The sequence below is a fragment of the Mytilus californianus genome, unplaced genomic scaffold (genome assembly GCF_021869535.1).
Source record: "Mytilus californianus isolate M0D057914Y unplaced genomic scaffold, xbMytCali1.0.p SCAF_4, whole genome shotgun sequence".
Lineage (NCBI taxonomy): Eukaryota > Metazoa > Mollusca > Bivalvia > Mytilida > Mytilidae > Mytilus > Mytilus californianus.
Window position 1 is genome coordinate 81,466,517 of NW_026262690.1, and position 17,714 is coordinate 81,484,230.

Here is a 17,714-nt window from a genome sequence, read left to right on the forward strand (position 1 = left end):
ATTTTCTTCCTTGTACATTCGGAGCTCTATGGAGCGTATTCATATAATTTAAAGAAAACGTCATATGTTTTTAATGTCTTCCCGCCATCAACATGATAAGATTTTATTGCACTGGAGGAAGAGGAACAGAAAAGTTCATAAAAACAGAATTAGAGGAAAAACTGAAAGCACAAAATGTATCCTTTTAAGAGATTTAAATTAGCTGTACACAAACAAATACATAAGAATAATCCACATGCCTTTTTTTTATTTAGAAATCGCATTTAAAACACTTAACAGTAGTCAGTAAACATACAGACATAGAAATTAGAATGTCATGGTGCCTGCATGTATCTACCACAGGGGTTTGTTACAATTTGCCGGGTTTACTATCCATACGAACCCTGAAAAAAACACGTTTTTTCGGGGTTTGTATGGATAGTAAACCAGGCAAATTGTAACAAATCCCTGTGTATCTACTAAGAGAGTATACTACATGTATAACGTTGTCAATTTGATTTTAATAGTGAATGTGCATGTATACTTGACAGCAGAGACGAATAGTGCAGTTCCATAAATTGGTTTTGTATACATCAGTAGCAGACGACAAATTATGTTCTTTCACTATTTAACCTTATCATTGCAAGGTATTATTATTTATGTACATGTACATCAAAGTGAAATAAGACAACAACAAAATAATTAAAGTAATGATAAGAATAGAATAGAATAAAGTATACTTTATTCCATATTAATGGGACAACAAGGGGCAACATGAAATTACAACAACAAACATTTAAAAGTACTACAACAGAACAATTGTGAGGGAAATAATTACTTGATTGAAGGAATATAAATGAGGCAAATAAAGAATAAATAAATAACAACTTCATACATTTTCATTTCTTTACTTATATTCATCTGCTGCTAAGTAGCTATGTTGCCCATGCCAACCATTCTGTTCTTTATTCCTTCACATTTGTCATGTTGAAATCAAACACTTGTAATAGATCTGTATAATAATTGCAGATTTGTAAATAGTACACAAGATTTAAAAAAAAATTTATCTTATATTCTATGGAACTTTATTTCTTATGGCCATTGAACTGTGTACATTTGTTGAAAATTGTACTTGTCTGGAACAAATTTAGGCAGATTCAAACAAAAAATGGTCAATTCAGAATGATGCTGTAACTTAGTATTACTGTGCCTTGATTGTAAGTGTTTCTCTCCACCTATTGCAGTTCATTAAAAATTCAGACCCAATTGCAATTTGTTTTAAACATTGTTCTTGTAAGGAGTTTTGAAAGGAGAGAGGTAGTATTTTTTGAATGGCTAAAAAATATGTCCAAATTTAAATTTTTGAATTATTTCTTCTAAAATTTTGTTTTTTAATGCATGCTACAAAGTTTTCTTTAATTGAATATACCTAATAGTTGGTGAAATATACTTTCAGCTTAAATACGTTCTCTTGAATTTTTTAAAGGTAGATATTGATAAGATCAAAATTTAAAAAGATCAATGCTTTTAGAGTATCTCCCATAAAAACTTGCTAACATTTTGTAATTTGCATATATTTTACTGAATATTACATATAAAAATAAGAAGATGTGGTATGATTGCAAATAAGACAACTCTCCACAAGAGACCAAATGACAGAAATTAACAACTATAGGTTTATTCAAACTGATGTTATTTTAGTTTGGACTGTAAATGATATGAGAATTTTTTGATGATTGTGATTTTTTTTTTATTCCAGATTGTTGTCTCTGATGGTAAAGTTTATTTTGATGCAAATATTTCACAGATTCATCATATTGTTAAACTGAGATCTGTAGAAAGAATCTTTGTACATCTCTTACAACTGGATTGGAAGAATATACGAGAAATAAACAAAAGTATGTATATTTTTGGCATATGGTTTGGTTAGAACTTGAATAAAAAAACAATTTGTTGTTAATTTTCACCAGTTTTATATGCAAATTACTATGCCCACAAGTTAGTTCCATAAATATATATAGCATTTATTGATGGAAATTAAATATCATTTTAAGTTTATGCTAGGGACTACCTTGACCTTGCTGTAATATATGGTTTGAGCTTTTATTATTGACATGTATATTAACCAACACCAGAGGGTGTGTCATAATGTTTGTACAACTTCCTAGGTCAAAGTTCAAGGTCAGCGGGGCCACAGAGATGGCTCCCATCTCAATGATGTCTAGTTTTTCTCTTTCTCGTCACACATTGTCTGTCCTATGGCCATCATTCACTCAACAGCTCAAAAGCATTGACAGCTGTTTTTGTTGCGTCCTTATCAAAATTCTGTATAACATTCGCAAGAGCGATTTTTACAACAAAAGCACAATTGAGATTGGCAGTAAATTGAATACATTTTACTATAAAATTGTTTATCAAATCAGCCACAGATACAGTCTATCTAACTTGGAACGATTCTGACTTTTGGTCCAAAATTTGTCAAATTCTTCTTCTTCTTTCCTCTATAACTTCCTCCATTAGTTGGAGTACACCAACCTTACTATGTAAAAGTTGGTTAAACCTTAAATTAATATGCCAGAAAAAACATTATATACAGTTAAATCCTTGCAAAATAACTTCTGTGTACATGATGTACATTAAAATCTAATTAGAAATAAAAAATTATTTAAAGTGGGTTAAAATGCAGCATACAAATTACAGTAAAACATAACTTCGAGCTCTCGTATTTTTTTCATCTATAGGTCCATCTTGATGTTCGTCATAAAGGTTTGTTATATCGTAATTATTCAGATCGATGTCATTATATTTTTTGCATCCATGTGATCACATTTTGCATATTTGACAGCTATTACGCTGCATGATTGTCGACGAAAAGCCATGCTTGTTTATTCAAAATCTTTGTCTTTGATATTCTTTACTTATGCGTATTAGTCACAATTATCAAATGCTTTGTGGATCAATATTCTAAACGAATAATAGGATCTGGAAAGACTGAAAAATATGTATCTTAAAATTTTTTCAATATCGTCAATAAAATGTTTAGGGTCGGCGTCAGAAACAGAGGTAAGGTCGGGAAACCAGAAACACACAATTAATTTCTTTTGGCCTGAGGAAAACTGTGCTGCCATTGAAAATAATTCCTGGCTCTCCTGCAGTCTGTTGAGTATACTACTGGTATTAACCAATTTGATTTTAATAGAATTTACCATTACTGAACATTAGTCCTTTCATTATGACAATTCTTTACACCCCCAGGCTTATTGGAACCAAACTTGTGCACAATGATTCTTCAGATGTCTCGTTTTAGAATTATGTCTAATAGACTATCTTCATATTACAGACTTTTGACTCTTGAATTTATATTTTTTCGACAGGTTGTCTACTCTGTGGTAGGACATCCTGGTACTCAGTCAAGTAAGAGCAACGTAAAGAAGTAAAATTAAGCTTTCAATCAGTACAATTTGGGGGGAAATTAACTGTTTTATGTTTTCTATATACAACAAAATCTTTGGATAACAGTAAACTTTCCTCCCAAATTGCAACGATTATATATTTGATTTTACTTCTTTTGGTTGCTCTTACTTGACAAGAGTACCAGGATGTCCTTCCACAGAGTAGGTAACCTGTTGAAAAATTATATAATCCAAAGTCAAAAGTCTGTATTATGAAAATGGACTATTAAACCTTAGGTCAATTGACATGGGCAGTCTTAATATAGATAAAACAAACTGGGTAAAACAGAAAAATATGATTTAGTAATGGCTATGTCTAAAATGTTGAGCTGATATTTTAAGTTTAAACCAGGTACCAGTAGGTTGAGATTATTTGTGAGGCCAGTTAACTTTTAATCTTGAACTGCAAAAACTTCGGGAAAATTAGTTTTTGTCTCCCTTATATTGAATATTCTTTACACTTTACAGTATGTTATTATGTAACTAGATTTTGTGAACTGATAAATTTCACTATCATCAAGTTACTTTATCTTATATTTTTATAACTTTCAGGTGAAATCTATTCATTTCAAAAATTAAACCGAATGGGAAATTTAATTAGTAAAATTACATGGTGAATTTGAATTTGAAAAAAAAGAATATTTTTACATTAGGAATGGAACCACAGAGTGATGATTTGGATTCATTTATTGACTGCGATCTTAAATGAAATTTAAATTCCTAGATTGCCATAATTTTACTTTGATCCATTCTTGTATTATTATCCCTGTGATTACAATAATTCACACATTTTGCAGGAAAGCAACATGATAGGATTTCATATGTACATGTGAGACGTGCAATTATGAATGATGAGATATGGAAAGATCCTGTCATCCATCAGATCCCTCATGAGGTATTACAAGTACAGAACATAGCCATGATAGATGGAAGTTCTCCAGAGTCAAAACATCAATCTACTTCTGCATGTTCTAGGGTCTTCGAGAAATCATCAGTGGATTGTTTACAGAATTTAGAAAGCAACAAAACAATAACAACAAACACATCAGAACGAGACAAAGCCGGCTCATCCACCACAGAAAAGCAAAATGAACCTATGGATATTCAGCATGATAAATCTGACTTGCAACAAGCTGATTCTATGGGAACAAACAAGGCAGGTTTACCTATTACAGAAAAGCAAAACATTTTGGATAAAATCAAAAACATTGAATGTGATAAGCATGACACTGAAACAAAAGAAACTGATAGATTGAGCATATCTGTTACTGAAAAACAAGATGTACTGACAGAAACCCCAAAAAGTGAATCAGAAAAATCACAAGATGGTTTATCAAAGTCAGAACTACCTCTTGGATCTACCAAACCAGTTAAGAGAAGATGTAGTTCTATCAGTGAAAGTCCAGAAAGACCAGCAAAGAAAAAAGGAAAGTTAGGCTTTACTTTTAGAGTGACTTGTCGCTGCACAGGTTCAGTTGCCAAATATGTGTATGCTCAGGTAATGCATTTTATTGATAAATAAAATAAAATTGAGAATGGAAATGGGGAATATGTCAAAGAGACAACAACCCAACCAAAGAGCAGACAACAGCCGAAGGCCACCAATGGGTCTTCAACGCAGCGAGAAAATCCCTCACCCGGAGGTGGTCCTCACGTGGCCCCTAAATAAAATTATGTACTAGTTCAGTGAAAATGGACGTCACACTAAACTCCAAAACATACAAATAAACCAAAATCAAAAAAACATACAAGACATACAAAGGCCAGAGGCTCCTGACTTGGGACAGGTGCAAAAATGTGATGGGGTTAAACATGTTTTGTGAGATCTCAACCCTCCCCCTATACCTCTAGCCAATGTACAATAAAGAAACACAACAATACACACAGTAAAACACTTCATCATATAAAACTGATACGCTTTATATCATATAGTATAACAACTTGTCTTTAACCCTTTTCTCCATGGAAATTTTTTTTCTACATGCTTGATTTGCATAGGATTTTTTAATAAAATGCTGAAAATATGCTTACTTTAATGAAATATTAACTGTACCTTAAATAGACCAGTTAAACATTTGAAATTTTTGTCAGTTATACATCTGAGTCAGATCTTTAAATTTACACACACAAAAAAGTTTTTAATATTGTTGCCATGGTAACGGAATTATCCAAATATAATGAAAATGGTTAAATTTTGGGTTGAATCTTGTAATATCAATTTAATTCTAAGGAAACAATGAGATAATCGAATGTCTATGAATAATCATCATTTTCTTTATAAAATTGTCCAAAAAGACAAAGTTAATGAAAAAGAATTTTTTTATCACAGCAACAGAATTATTTCCATAGCAACCAAAGAAAATTGTGAATATGATTGAAAAAATAATGTTTTTACAGGTTAAACAACAGGACTCGTATATTGGAATATATTATGGAAAATTATTTTATACATTATTTTCCCCTAGCAACAGCTTCTGTTGATAGCAACAACCTGAAATCCTGTTTATAAAGTAAATGAACAGTTGACGGTTAACTATTTTGTTATGATAACAAATGGAAACCCTATATCAAAACATTGCTCTTAAAAAAAGACAATGTAAGCTACTCATGCTCGGTTTTCAAAGTATGTGTATTCAAAGGTAATACATTTCAATGATAAAAAGCATAAAAAGACAAAAATGTCAACACTATTCTTTCACAACTATATGCACTGTAGCCATAAAGCATTTTTGATACTTTGAACATGTTATAATCTTGTAAGATCTTTTCTAGAATAGAAAATCTGACTTTGTATTTTACTATATGAATAAAAGAAGGTACTGGTTATACATGAACAAGACTGCTGACACAGCTGTTCAACAAAATTTTCTATTCAGTCCTAGAAATGTGTATTAATTGTGGGGAATCATTTGTAATAGTACCATATGATAAATAGGAATATAACGGTTTAAATAATTAGACATCACGTTAGAAATGGAGGATAAAATTAAGGGCTGTCATACTAAAACCTATCTAGGAGAGGCTTTTTGAAAATGGGCTAATTACATGTATCTAAAAAGGCAATTTTAGAATTTCTCTTACATTATTACTGTACAAAAATGCCCACCCATCATGGCCATAGTTGAGATTTCAAAGTCCCATGTATGTTTTTGTAAGTCAGCCCTAATATTAAATATTCTGCTTAGTTCTAAAATAATATTTATCGGTAGAAACAGATTGTGACATTGTATAAAATTGAGGACAAGACTATCTTGAGAACTTGTGTGATAGTTATACATTTGAACACTTTATTTATTCTCTTAAAGCTTCTGCATTCAAAGGATATTTAGAACTTAATTTTTTATTGCTAAAAATATTACAAGGCGGTAGCATATTGTAATACCATTGTTTATATTCTATCCATTCTTTGGAAAAACAGTGCAGAATAAATTGAAAAGAATTTGATCTAGATTAATAATTATGTTATGATAAGATTTCAGTGGAGCTTACAGTTTATATTCTGGTTGATCAACTTTAGATGGAATTAAATGTTTTAGACTTTCATTTAAGTCTGACTTTGACAAACAAAAAAGTTTTTTTAAAATCATACATGCAGTAATGCCTGTGTTATAAAACGTACCTTCAAAATGATAAATAACAAATTGAGTTTAGGTTTTTAAACAGTGCCAGTACACCTATGATCAAATTACTTCCCTTTACTTATGTAATGATTAAATGATTGAAGTCAGGAAATTTCATGGCAATTTTTTTGTTTTTGTAAATGTATATAGGTTAAGTTACTGATCAAGTTTGCCTTTTATTCTGGTGAGAGCCAAGTTTGCCTTATATTCTGGTGAGGGCATTTCTTTTGTCCCAACACATTAACATGTAGTTTATTTTACATTTTTGAAGGATCTTCAGATAAGCATTGGATCTAAACTGAAGAATTTGCTGAATTGGAAAGTTAACCTGCGCTCCCCTGATATAGAGGTAATTATTATTGACTTGGTGAGATAACCAGCTTTTAACGAAAATAAGGACACTACAACCACAACTTATTTCAATTCTCATCTCCCATAGGTAAATGTAGTACCATTTTGCAAATAGGTGAGCAACCTATAAAGCATGTCACTCTGACCTGAATTTCATACTTCAATCACATAAATTAAGTTTTATGTTCATGGTTCAGTTTTCAGATTCTCCATTACACGATTAAGAAATAAGTCTTTCATGCCATGCTCTATGCTCATATTAACATGAAAAGGCATTATATTTTTCAATATCTTTATAGAGAGTGTTAGTGTTAGTATAAAAATATAATGCCTACCCATATTAAAATGAGCATAGAGCATGGCATGACAGAATTATTTCGTCTCTAATAGGAAAAATTAGAACATTTGTACCGGTACTTCGAAGAGGTCCTATAATACACGTCTAAAAGGCAGTCATTTTGAATTGATGAAGCCAAAACAATATAGAAAATCAACCGTTTCTGGATAAAAAATGAACAGATGCATGTAAACTTACTTTTAGAAAGATTTTATTTAATTTCCTAGCGAGCAACACCAACACAAATGTCCATTTTGATCTCCGGCGTTGTTCAAAATGCAACTAACGTTGCAATTACAGTTGTGACATCAATCATGTGCAACCCATGTTCTATCGCAATTAGAACATGGCTTTGTTTCCAAAGCGAAAGAAGAATGTCATATAAGAATGCTGATTTTATCATTGCAAAAATTGCAACAGGAAGGTTTCACAAGAATTTAAAACTCTCATTTTAAATTTTGAAAAAGTGAATGCAAAATTTCCTGAAATCTCAATAATTAATTTCATATTTTTGTCCATTGTTCAATTGCAATTTTTAATTTAAGCAAACTTTCTGAATTAACAGTATTCGATTGAATCTACTTTTTATTTACAGATCAGTTGCCATGTCAATGATAAATGTGTTGTATTAGGAATCCCAATCATGAAGTAAGAACTTTTTTGTATAAAAGAGGGACGAAAGATACCAGAGGGACAGTCAATTGTATAACATTCAATATGATTATGTATATGAAGTTTGGACTGTAAAATTTATCACACAGGCATTTCTGATTTTCAACAATAATTTTTGAATTCATTTAACCATGACTAAAAGTGGTCCTTCATTTTTGTTTGATACATTGCTTGCACTTTGAAAATTCAATTTTAATTAAATGTGTCAAAGACTGATTATATGTACAGTCAGGTATTTGTCATTGGCCTTTGTTTGTGCTTGATTGATAGTGATATCATCTGTATGAGAAGATTGCTTCAACCTTCAATATCAAGAGTAGGGATTTGAGAATATCTCTGGTCATTTGAAGAAAGGAGTCCTACTTGAGATGTACATATTTATAAACTATTTGTAACTTACTCTATGTGTGTCAATGATTTACCATTTTCATTCCTGTTTTCTCCATCAATAAAACTGACCACCTTGAAACTATATCAATGTATATCAGACAGATTTAATAAGTTCATTTCGTATATATTTAAGATCTCCACTGTCCAACAGAAGTTACATTAGACATTTTGGTTTGAGATCAACAATATCTTATATAATGTCAAGCCTACTTCCATTGAAGGTAAGTTTAACAGGACAGTTTGGTGATTAACAATATCTTATATAATGTCAAGCCTACTTCCATTGAAGGTAAGTTTAACAGGACAGTTCATGCAGTTTGGTGATTAACAATGTCTTATATAATGTCAAGCCTACTTCCACTGAAGGTAAGTTTAACAGGACAGTTTGGTGATTAACAATATCTTATATAATGTCAAGCCTACTTCCATTGAAGGTAAATTCAGCAGGACAGTTTGGTGATTAACAATATCTTACATAATATTACATATTTGATAAGCCAGTCACATATTGGTGTTTAACCCTTTCACCGATAGCCGGCCTGACAGTAGCTACTCTGAGACGATGGCTTCCCTGGCTATTATGACACAAGTGGGAGATCTTCATATTAAATATCAATAAAAACTTGTCTGTAGTTATTTATGTCTTTAAATTATTCACTTACACCATGGACACAGTTTTGTTAATGTTTTGATCATTTTTTCTTCATAAAAAATCAAAATTTACAAATTTTCGGCATTAGAGAGATGAAATTTCAAAATTCGACTTTTTGACCCAAAATCGTAATTTTTTAACCCAAAACGTACAAATTCCTTACACTGATCGATGTCCATTCCAAGTGTTTTTGTACATAAAACGACATTTTATGTCAAAAAAGTATAGTAGTCTGGCTTCAATTCTTCCATATTCTTTCAAAAAAAATGTTTCCTTATTTCAAATTCTAGCAAAATCCGTAAATTTCATCTGATTTTGACACGGTTTTCAACAAACGGAAGCGCTATGTTTACACTTTCATCTGGGTATTCAACAAAGAAAGATAACTTGTGTTTTCAATGTTTTAAGTGGGAAATGTAAAAGAGGTATTCCGATCCTGGTAAACCGGGACTCATCGTCAGCTGTCTGAAGCGTGAATCCCGGTAAACCGGGATTCGTCGGCAAAAGGGTTAACAAAATCTAACACAATGTCAAGCTTACTTCCATAAGATTAATTTTAATAGGAATCAAAGGTTCCAATATATACTGTGTATGTTTTGTTGTGTGTGTTGTATTTATTCCTTGTTTACGTCAGCTTAAAAACTTGTTAATTGATTCTCGCAGAAATTTTCCTGGAAATGCCTGATTATCTCTGTTTTAACATTTTACATATAAGATTTAACTATACATAAGTATGGAAACACCTTTCAAATATTGTTGTTATGCCCCTGCCATCACCGGAGGGAGCATGAAGTGTTACTTTTGTCCTTCCGTACGTATGTCCCAAAATTGATTCGTTCTCTAACTTTATTTTGCCTCAACCAAATGTTATGAAACTTATACACAATGCTTATTACCACAAAAGTTTAAATTTGGGTGGCGTCACTTTTACCGTTCTCAAGTTATGCCCCTTTATAACGTAATATGCAAGGGGGGGCATCATCTGTGTCCTATGGACACATTCTTCTTTTTTTTTTTTAGTAAGCCTATAAATAATCTTATCTGCTGTAGCTTTTTATACCCCTACACTTCTTCCTGTTTTCCAATACTTTGAATCACGTCTGGGGGTATGTTGAGCAAACCAAGCATGCATTCTTATTATTTCTACAGCCAGCAATAATTTTCAAATCATTATAGTGAGATTTAAGTTAATATTTTGCTTTACAACTGTAGTCTTCAAATAAAATAAAAATGACACAAATTCTATATTATTGTATGTTTTACTTCAACTTTTGATTCTTTTTTTTATTTCAATACTCAACATTGGAAAGTCAATGTGTTTATACAGTTACACAATTTAAGAAAAATAAATTCAGTTCCTCAATATCTACAGGTTTCTACAGAATAAGTTACTAAATGCATTCAGTTGTTTGTAGACAGGTGATATTGTTTTGGATCCAATGTGTGGAAAAGCTACCATTTTAGTGGAGTCAGCTCATGAAAATAAGGTAAAGTTAAATGATTCCTTGTCATGCTCTTCTGAATTAAAAGCATTTCTTTATTAAAATCCTCAGTATAAGAAAGACACAAAAATCTAGATATAGATTAGGTTGCTTGCAGTAACTGTTGATTGTGTATCTGTTTTAAACTGTACAGTTAATCCAAAACCATCGTCCAAATAGATTATAATAGGAAACTTAGTGATCTCCAATATTTGACCAAAACTCTTACTGTTTTAGTGAAAATATGACCAGCCGACAAAAGGCCGAACAGCAAAACAGAAAATTAATGAATCAAGAATAACTAATTTAGATAAAATATATGCAGTAGGGCTATAATGCAATCGCTTTGTCAGTCCTTCTCTTTGCCCAACAAATATTTTGTCACACTATTCTTGGGAACGTTTGAACAGAATTACTCATATTTGGTCAGCAGCTTGATAGTGATGAGCAAGTGTGGACAATTTTCAGATCTGTCAGACACTTACTGTGAATTCATTTATTTTTATGGGTATCAATTTTCATGGATTGAGGAAATCTTGCATTTTCCTGGATATTTAATTTCGTGGTTTTGCCAAAGTTTGCTTACAAACCAATAGAAAATTTGTAAATCATGGAACATTTAAATTCAAGGTTTACCTATACCCACGAAATCCACGAAAATTGGTATCCAACGAATAATAATAAATACTATATACTTTTTGTGCGCAGATACTTTATTCTATAGAAAGACTTCCTTATGAACCTCCCTCTACTGATGGAATAGTCAAAGGCATAGGGGTAAGGGGATCAATAGATAGTCTTTCCAATTTGTCTATAATTTGAATGAAAACATACTTTTCTCAGGAACTACTAAACTGAATGACTTTATACTTGGTCAGCAGCTTGATCTTGATAAGTTGTCAGGCACCTGTTTCTTGTTTTCTGATACTTGGAGTTAAGAGTGGGGTATGCTGTGCAACTTCATTTTATTTCAATAGATACACAATGAATATTTATGTGATCAATTTCAGTACATATACCATTTTTTTACAGACAGTTACATACATTGGCAGTGACAAAGATGATAACCAGATTAAGTTTGCCACAGACAACATTCACTTTGCCAAACAGGGCAATGTTCATATCTTTAAAGGTAGTGTGTTAGGTAAGCAAATTTTTATTTTTTCAAATATAGTAATATATGAATGCAGTTTGTCCTAAATGTATAGTAGGGCTGTTCCATAAAACATACATGGGACCCATGGAAAGCACTTTGAAATCTAAACTATGAATGGGTGTTAAAGACTATTTTATACATCGGAAATTTAAGAACAATTCTGCATCTATAGATGGTTAACCCATTTTCCAAGTGCCATCTTTTGATACCATGTATGTTACCATGTAATATTTCCAGTTTAGCCTGTTTTTGATATTAGTAAAATTGTGTATATTCTAGTGGGGTTTTTTTTAACAAAAATTAATCTACATGCATATTCTGTCTTTTGATTCAGTAAATATGAAAACTAGTATTTGAAATACTAATGAGATTCTACAGTGTGACTGGAAATATTTTATGAACAATAATAACAAGGAGAAATATTGGACAGTACAAAAAACCACACCAACAACCAATACCTCTGGTGGACAAGTGGACATACAAACAACAATGACCAACACAATAGTCCAAATACTGTGAATGTACCTTCATTCGTGGGCATCAATTTTTCTTATTTTTAGTAAAAATTACATGTTTGTTTGTTCTTAAATTCATGGATTTTATTTTTCTGAAAACAATTGAGTGGACAATTGAAGCCATAAGAAACGAAGATTCATGAAAATAATCATATGTTGTTTTATGATGATTTATGTGACATTGCAAAATCAGGTGTTCATTTTCACTTACTTGTTCGTCTTTCATTACTAACAACATGCATCAAATTTTTAATAAAATACTTGCTTTCAGAAATAAGCTGATTCATTTATGCTTACAAATTGTCTCTATTGAATGAAATTGCAAAGTAATCATTTTAATTGTTGCACACGTGTCATCAGAAGTGATGACACTATTTAACCCAAGATCGAATGATCAACAGATTAACAATCATCAGAGATGTTAATTGGTCCATAAACATGTCACTTAAAGATCAAACTAATTTTTCATGAGAATTAAAAGGTTGAAAGTCGTGCAGTTTAGGTTTTTAAAGATTAAATGGGTAAAATCCTGTCTGAAGTTGTATATACAGTTCATATAGCGTTTGCTGATATTCAATGTATTCTCTGGATTATATGTATGTATCCATGACCACAAGATCTTTCCATGTCTTGATTTGGACACAAACCTCCCCTATTTCTTATCTAGTTCATAGGTCCAAGACCACTCATTTGAACAGAGAAATAATAGACAGCGTACAATTCGAAAATGCTGGTTAAATGTACTTGCTATTACAGAAAGCATGGTATGGTAATCACAGCTGACATTATTGATATTGTTGGCCTTCACTTTGAATAGTCTTGTTTTTTTTTTTTTAACACAAAAGTACAACTTATTTAGCAATGATATTCTTTAAAGCATTTTATGTTTTCAGAGTTGCCTCTACTTAATAATTCCATAGACCATGTTTTGTGTGATGCTCCATTTGGAAAACAACATAAGGTTGACTGTGATCTTGAACATTTCTACACAAGATTTCTCAATGAAGTAACAAGGTGAACTTTTTATAGCTACCCTGTTTAGAATTATTTTAATTCCTTGCAGTAAGTACCTTGTAACCTTTAATAGGATATTTTGTAATTTCATTCATTTCATTCATTTTATTCATTTGCCCTAAATTATGTTTTGCTAATTTTTTGCATATTTGGATTTTTTAAGACTATAAAATATAATAGAAAGAGAGAAATAAGAAAAAAATATCAGCTATATGAGATCTACAAATGAGCAAACATACTGTGTTTCCAATTTCTCCAATTCTTAGTTGATCAGCAAAGTTTCAATAGTAATGAAATGGTGTATTGGTCAGCTGTTTAATACTCTATGAAATTTCTGTTCAGAACAAGTATTTGGTTTTACCTGTTGTCCTAGGTTGATATAGGTGAAGATATAGAATAAAGTACAGTCTTGGGCACAGCAGTTGGTCTGATGATTCTAACCAACATTATTACCGTATGAACCTTAATACCATTTACTGTGAAGGAAATAAAACCTTTCCCCAAAATCAGTTGGATTTAACCTGGCCATTTGAATTTTTTTGCATAAGGAACCATTCCATTGAAAAATTGTCTTCAGAATCTTCTTTTTTGCAAGTTTTATTTTCCTGTACTGACCAAATAGATAACAATGTGTTTTTCAGTAGTCTATTATTGATATCATTTTGTAATTGATATTTCTTGTTTTGACAATATGTGCAATAATTCAGCATTGGTTCCTGTTTTTGTCGAGCCTTCGACTTTTGTCGAAAAAGCGAGACATAGCGATCCTACATTCTGTCGGCGTCGTCGTCGGCGGCGGCGTCCACAAATATTCACTCTGTGGTTAAAGTTTTTGAAATTTTAATAACTTTCTTAAACTATCATGGATTTCTACCAAACTTGGACAGAAGCTTGTTTATGATCATAAGATTATATTCAAAAGTAAATTTTGTTAAAAAAAAAATTCCATTTTTTCCGTATTTTACTTATAAATGGACTTAGTTTTTCTGCCAGGAAACATTACATTCACTCTGTGGTTAAAGTTTTTGAAATTTTAATAACTTTCTTAAACTATCATGGATTTCTACCAAACTTGGACAGAAGCTTGTTTATGATCATAAGATTATATTCAAAAGTAAATTTTGTTAAAAAAAAAATTCCATTTTTTCCGTATTTTACTTATAAATGGACTTAGTTTTTCTGCCAGGAAACATTACATTCACTCTGTGGTTAAAGTTTTTGAAATTTTAATAACTTTCTTAAACTATCCTGGATTTCTACCAAACTTGGAAAGAAGCTTGTTTATGATCATAAGATAGTATTCAGAAGTAAATTTTGTAAAAAAAAAATTCAATTTTTTCCGTATTTTACTTATAAATGGACTTAGTTTTTCTGCCAGTTAACATTACATTCACTCTGTGGTTAAAGTTTTTAAAATTTTAACAACTTTCTTAAACTATCCTGGATTTGTACTACACTTGGACAGAAGCTTATTTATGATCATAAGATAGTATCTAGAAGAAAATTTTGATAAAAATATGTTCCATTTTTTCCGTATTTTACTTATAAATGGACTTAGTTTTTCTTCCAGTTAACTTTACATACAGTCTGCAGTTAAAGTTTTAAAAACATTTATTAGATTCAAAAACCATCCTGGATTTTTACCAAACTTGGACAGAAGCTACTTACAATCAAAAGATAGTATAGAGAGGAATATTTTTATTAATTTTTTTCCTCATTTTTGTTGAGCCTGCAATTAACAGCAAAAGTAGGCGAGACACTGGGTTCCGCGGAACCCTTACGAATTTTTTCATCACTATGATTTTTTTTTTTCGAAATTAATCAATGGATGATTATTTTTTTCAAGGTGAAATAAAAAGTTCCCATTGAGAGAACAATAGCTATTGTATCTGTTCAATGAGACAGTACACTTTGCTAAAATTTAAATGGAAAGGAAAACTCTTAACTGATTCTCGGGAAAGGTTTGATTGCCTTCACAATAAATTCACATGTCTTTTTTTTTACTTTTAGAATACTAAAACCAGATGGAAATGTAGTTCTTTTGACAAGTCCTGAAATGGAGCGATTCCTGTTAAAAACTCTTTCAAAGAAAAATAAATCCAAGCAGGAAAATGTTATTTTAGAAAAAAATGTTAAAACAGATGAAAAAGGTTCTTCAACATGTTCAAACAGTGAAATTAGAAGGAACATTGATAATGATATTCAGAAAGGAGATAATACTTTGAAAACTGAACTGGTAGATAATCTCCAGAAATCAAATGAAGACTCCAAACAGAAAAACGATATGGAAATGGAAAGTGACATTGAGATGGGAGAAATCCCATCAAAGACAGATCAATCTTTAAGGACAAGTGTAAATCAAAATACAGATCAAAAACAGGAAAATGACATTGAGATGGGAGATAACCCATTACAGACAGATCAACTAGATAAAAGTAATCTCAAAAGTACAATCGATAACTCTAACTTGCAAAATGATATTGTTAATCAAGATTCAAATTCATTAGAGAAGGAAAAAAGAGACAAATCTTGTACTGCAATTGATGAAGACTCAGGAAGCCAAACGGGTATTGAAGTAAAAGACTTGATAAGCAAAAGGCATCATAAAAGCATATTAGCAAATAAAACAGATAGAACTGCAGATTGGGTGAACTCAGTTGAAGACACTTTTAAAAATGATGAGTTAATGTTTATGAAATTGTTGTATGTTGACAGTCATTATATGAAATTAGGAGAAACTCATGCATATATTTGTATACTTCATAAAAGTATTGAGTAAAATTTAAGAAAAATGTCTTTCAATTTGTAATATCTATATACTTTGCATATTGATAGTATATAGTGTAAATCAACAAAGTTACTTGAGTGTTTATTCATGCAAGTTACATGAGAAGCAAAACAATGCAAATATAATTCTTAGCAAATATGTCAAAAGTAAATCTTCTCTCATATGAAAACATAAAAAATGAGGAAATCATGAAAAAATAAACTGCTGCAGAGTTGGCTTTACCTATAATTGCTTTTATTTTCTTCGTTTGAACTTTTGTAGATAGTTGTCTAATTTGACTTATTGGTAGATCTTGTCTTGCTGATCATTTTTGCCATTAAAAGTTTTTGTCTATCTGTTATAATTTTTGAGATTTTAGGAAAACGATTTTAAGAAGGGTAATATTCTTCATTTAGGGGCAATTACTTCTATCAGAAGTCGTCTGACAGTTTTGACGTTAATGGACATAGTTAGAGCTCAACATTCTGAACATTTTTGCTCTGTCAGAATTTTTCTATTTATAGCGGTTTTCAAATAATAAGAAAAAACTTGCATTTAACCCTATGTTCTATATTTAGCCATGTTTGCCATCTTGGTTGGCAGGCAGGGTCATCAGACACATTTTTAAAACTAGATACCTTAATGATGATTGTGGCGAAGTTTGGTTAAAATTTGCTCAGTGGTTTCAGAGGAGCAGACTTTTGTAAAAGTTAAAGGATGACGATAACGGATGCCAAGTGATGAGAAAAGCTCACTTGGCCTTTCGGCCATGTTTAATAGCTAAAAATGGACCAAAAAAAATAAAGAATATAGAATAATGGGTCAAAAGATAGAGAATAGAGAAAAATAACCTAAAGTTTAAAGGTTACAGAAATGAAGACCTCCCTATCCAGACCCTCTTTTATAAACCAGATGTGAACAAAGAGGCTCCAGGTAGCCAGTATCATTCATCTATTATGTAAATGATATCGGCATCCTTCTGTACTTTTTAAGCAATTGAGCAAGAAAACTTTTTGCTTCAGATGGATTTGTTATTCATCAATCCCCTTATGTCAGAGATTTTTGAAAATAAGGCAATAAGAATAAAAGATTGCCTTTATCAGCCATGTTTTTTTTTTATGTCCCACCTACAATAGCAGGGGAATTATGTTTTTCGGTCTGTGCGTCCGTCCGTTCATTCATCTGTCCCGCTTCAGGTTAAAGTTTTTGGTCAAGGTAGTTTTTGATGAAGTTGAAGTCCAATCAACTTGAAACTTAGTACATATGTTTCCTATGATATGATCTTCCTAATTTTAATGCCAAATTAGAGTTTTGACCCAATTTCACGG

The 17,714-nt window shown here is 31.3% G+C and overlaps 1 protein-coding gene across 1 annotated transcript; it reads left to right on the top strand.

Moving 5' to 3' along the window:
* The first annotated feature begins 4 nt into the window (after positions 1–4).
* LOC127738677 (THUMP domain-containing protein 2-like) lies at positions 5–16,635 on the top strand. Its single transcript, XM_052250005.1, has 10 exons — positions 5–176; positions 1,739–1,877; positions 4,229–4,929; positions 7,323–7,400; positions 8,335–8,387; positions 8,935–9,022; positions 10,869–10,940; positions 11,967–12,078; positions 13,499–13,619; positions 15,630–16,635. Exons 1-10 carry the CDS (start codon positions 93–95, stop codon positions 16,396–16,398), a joined length of 2,217 nt encoding a protein of 738 aa, XP_052105965.1. The 5' UTR covers positions 5–92; the 3' UTR covers positions 16,399–16,635.
* Positions 16,636–17,714: the final 1,079 nt, after the last annotated feature.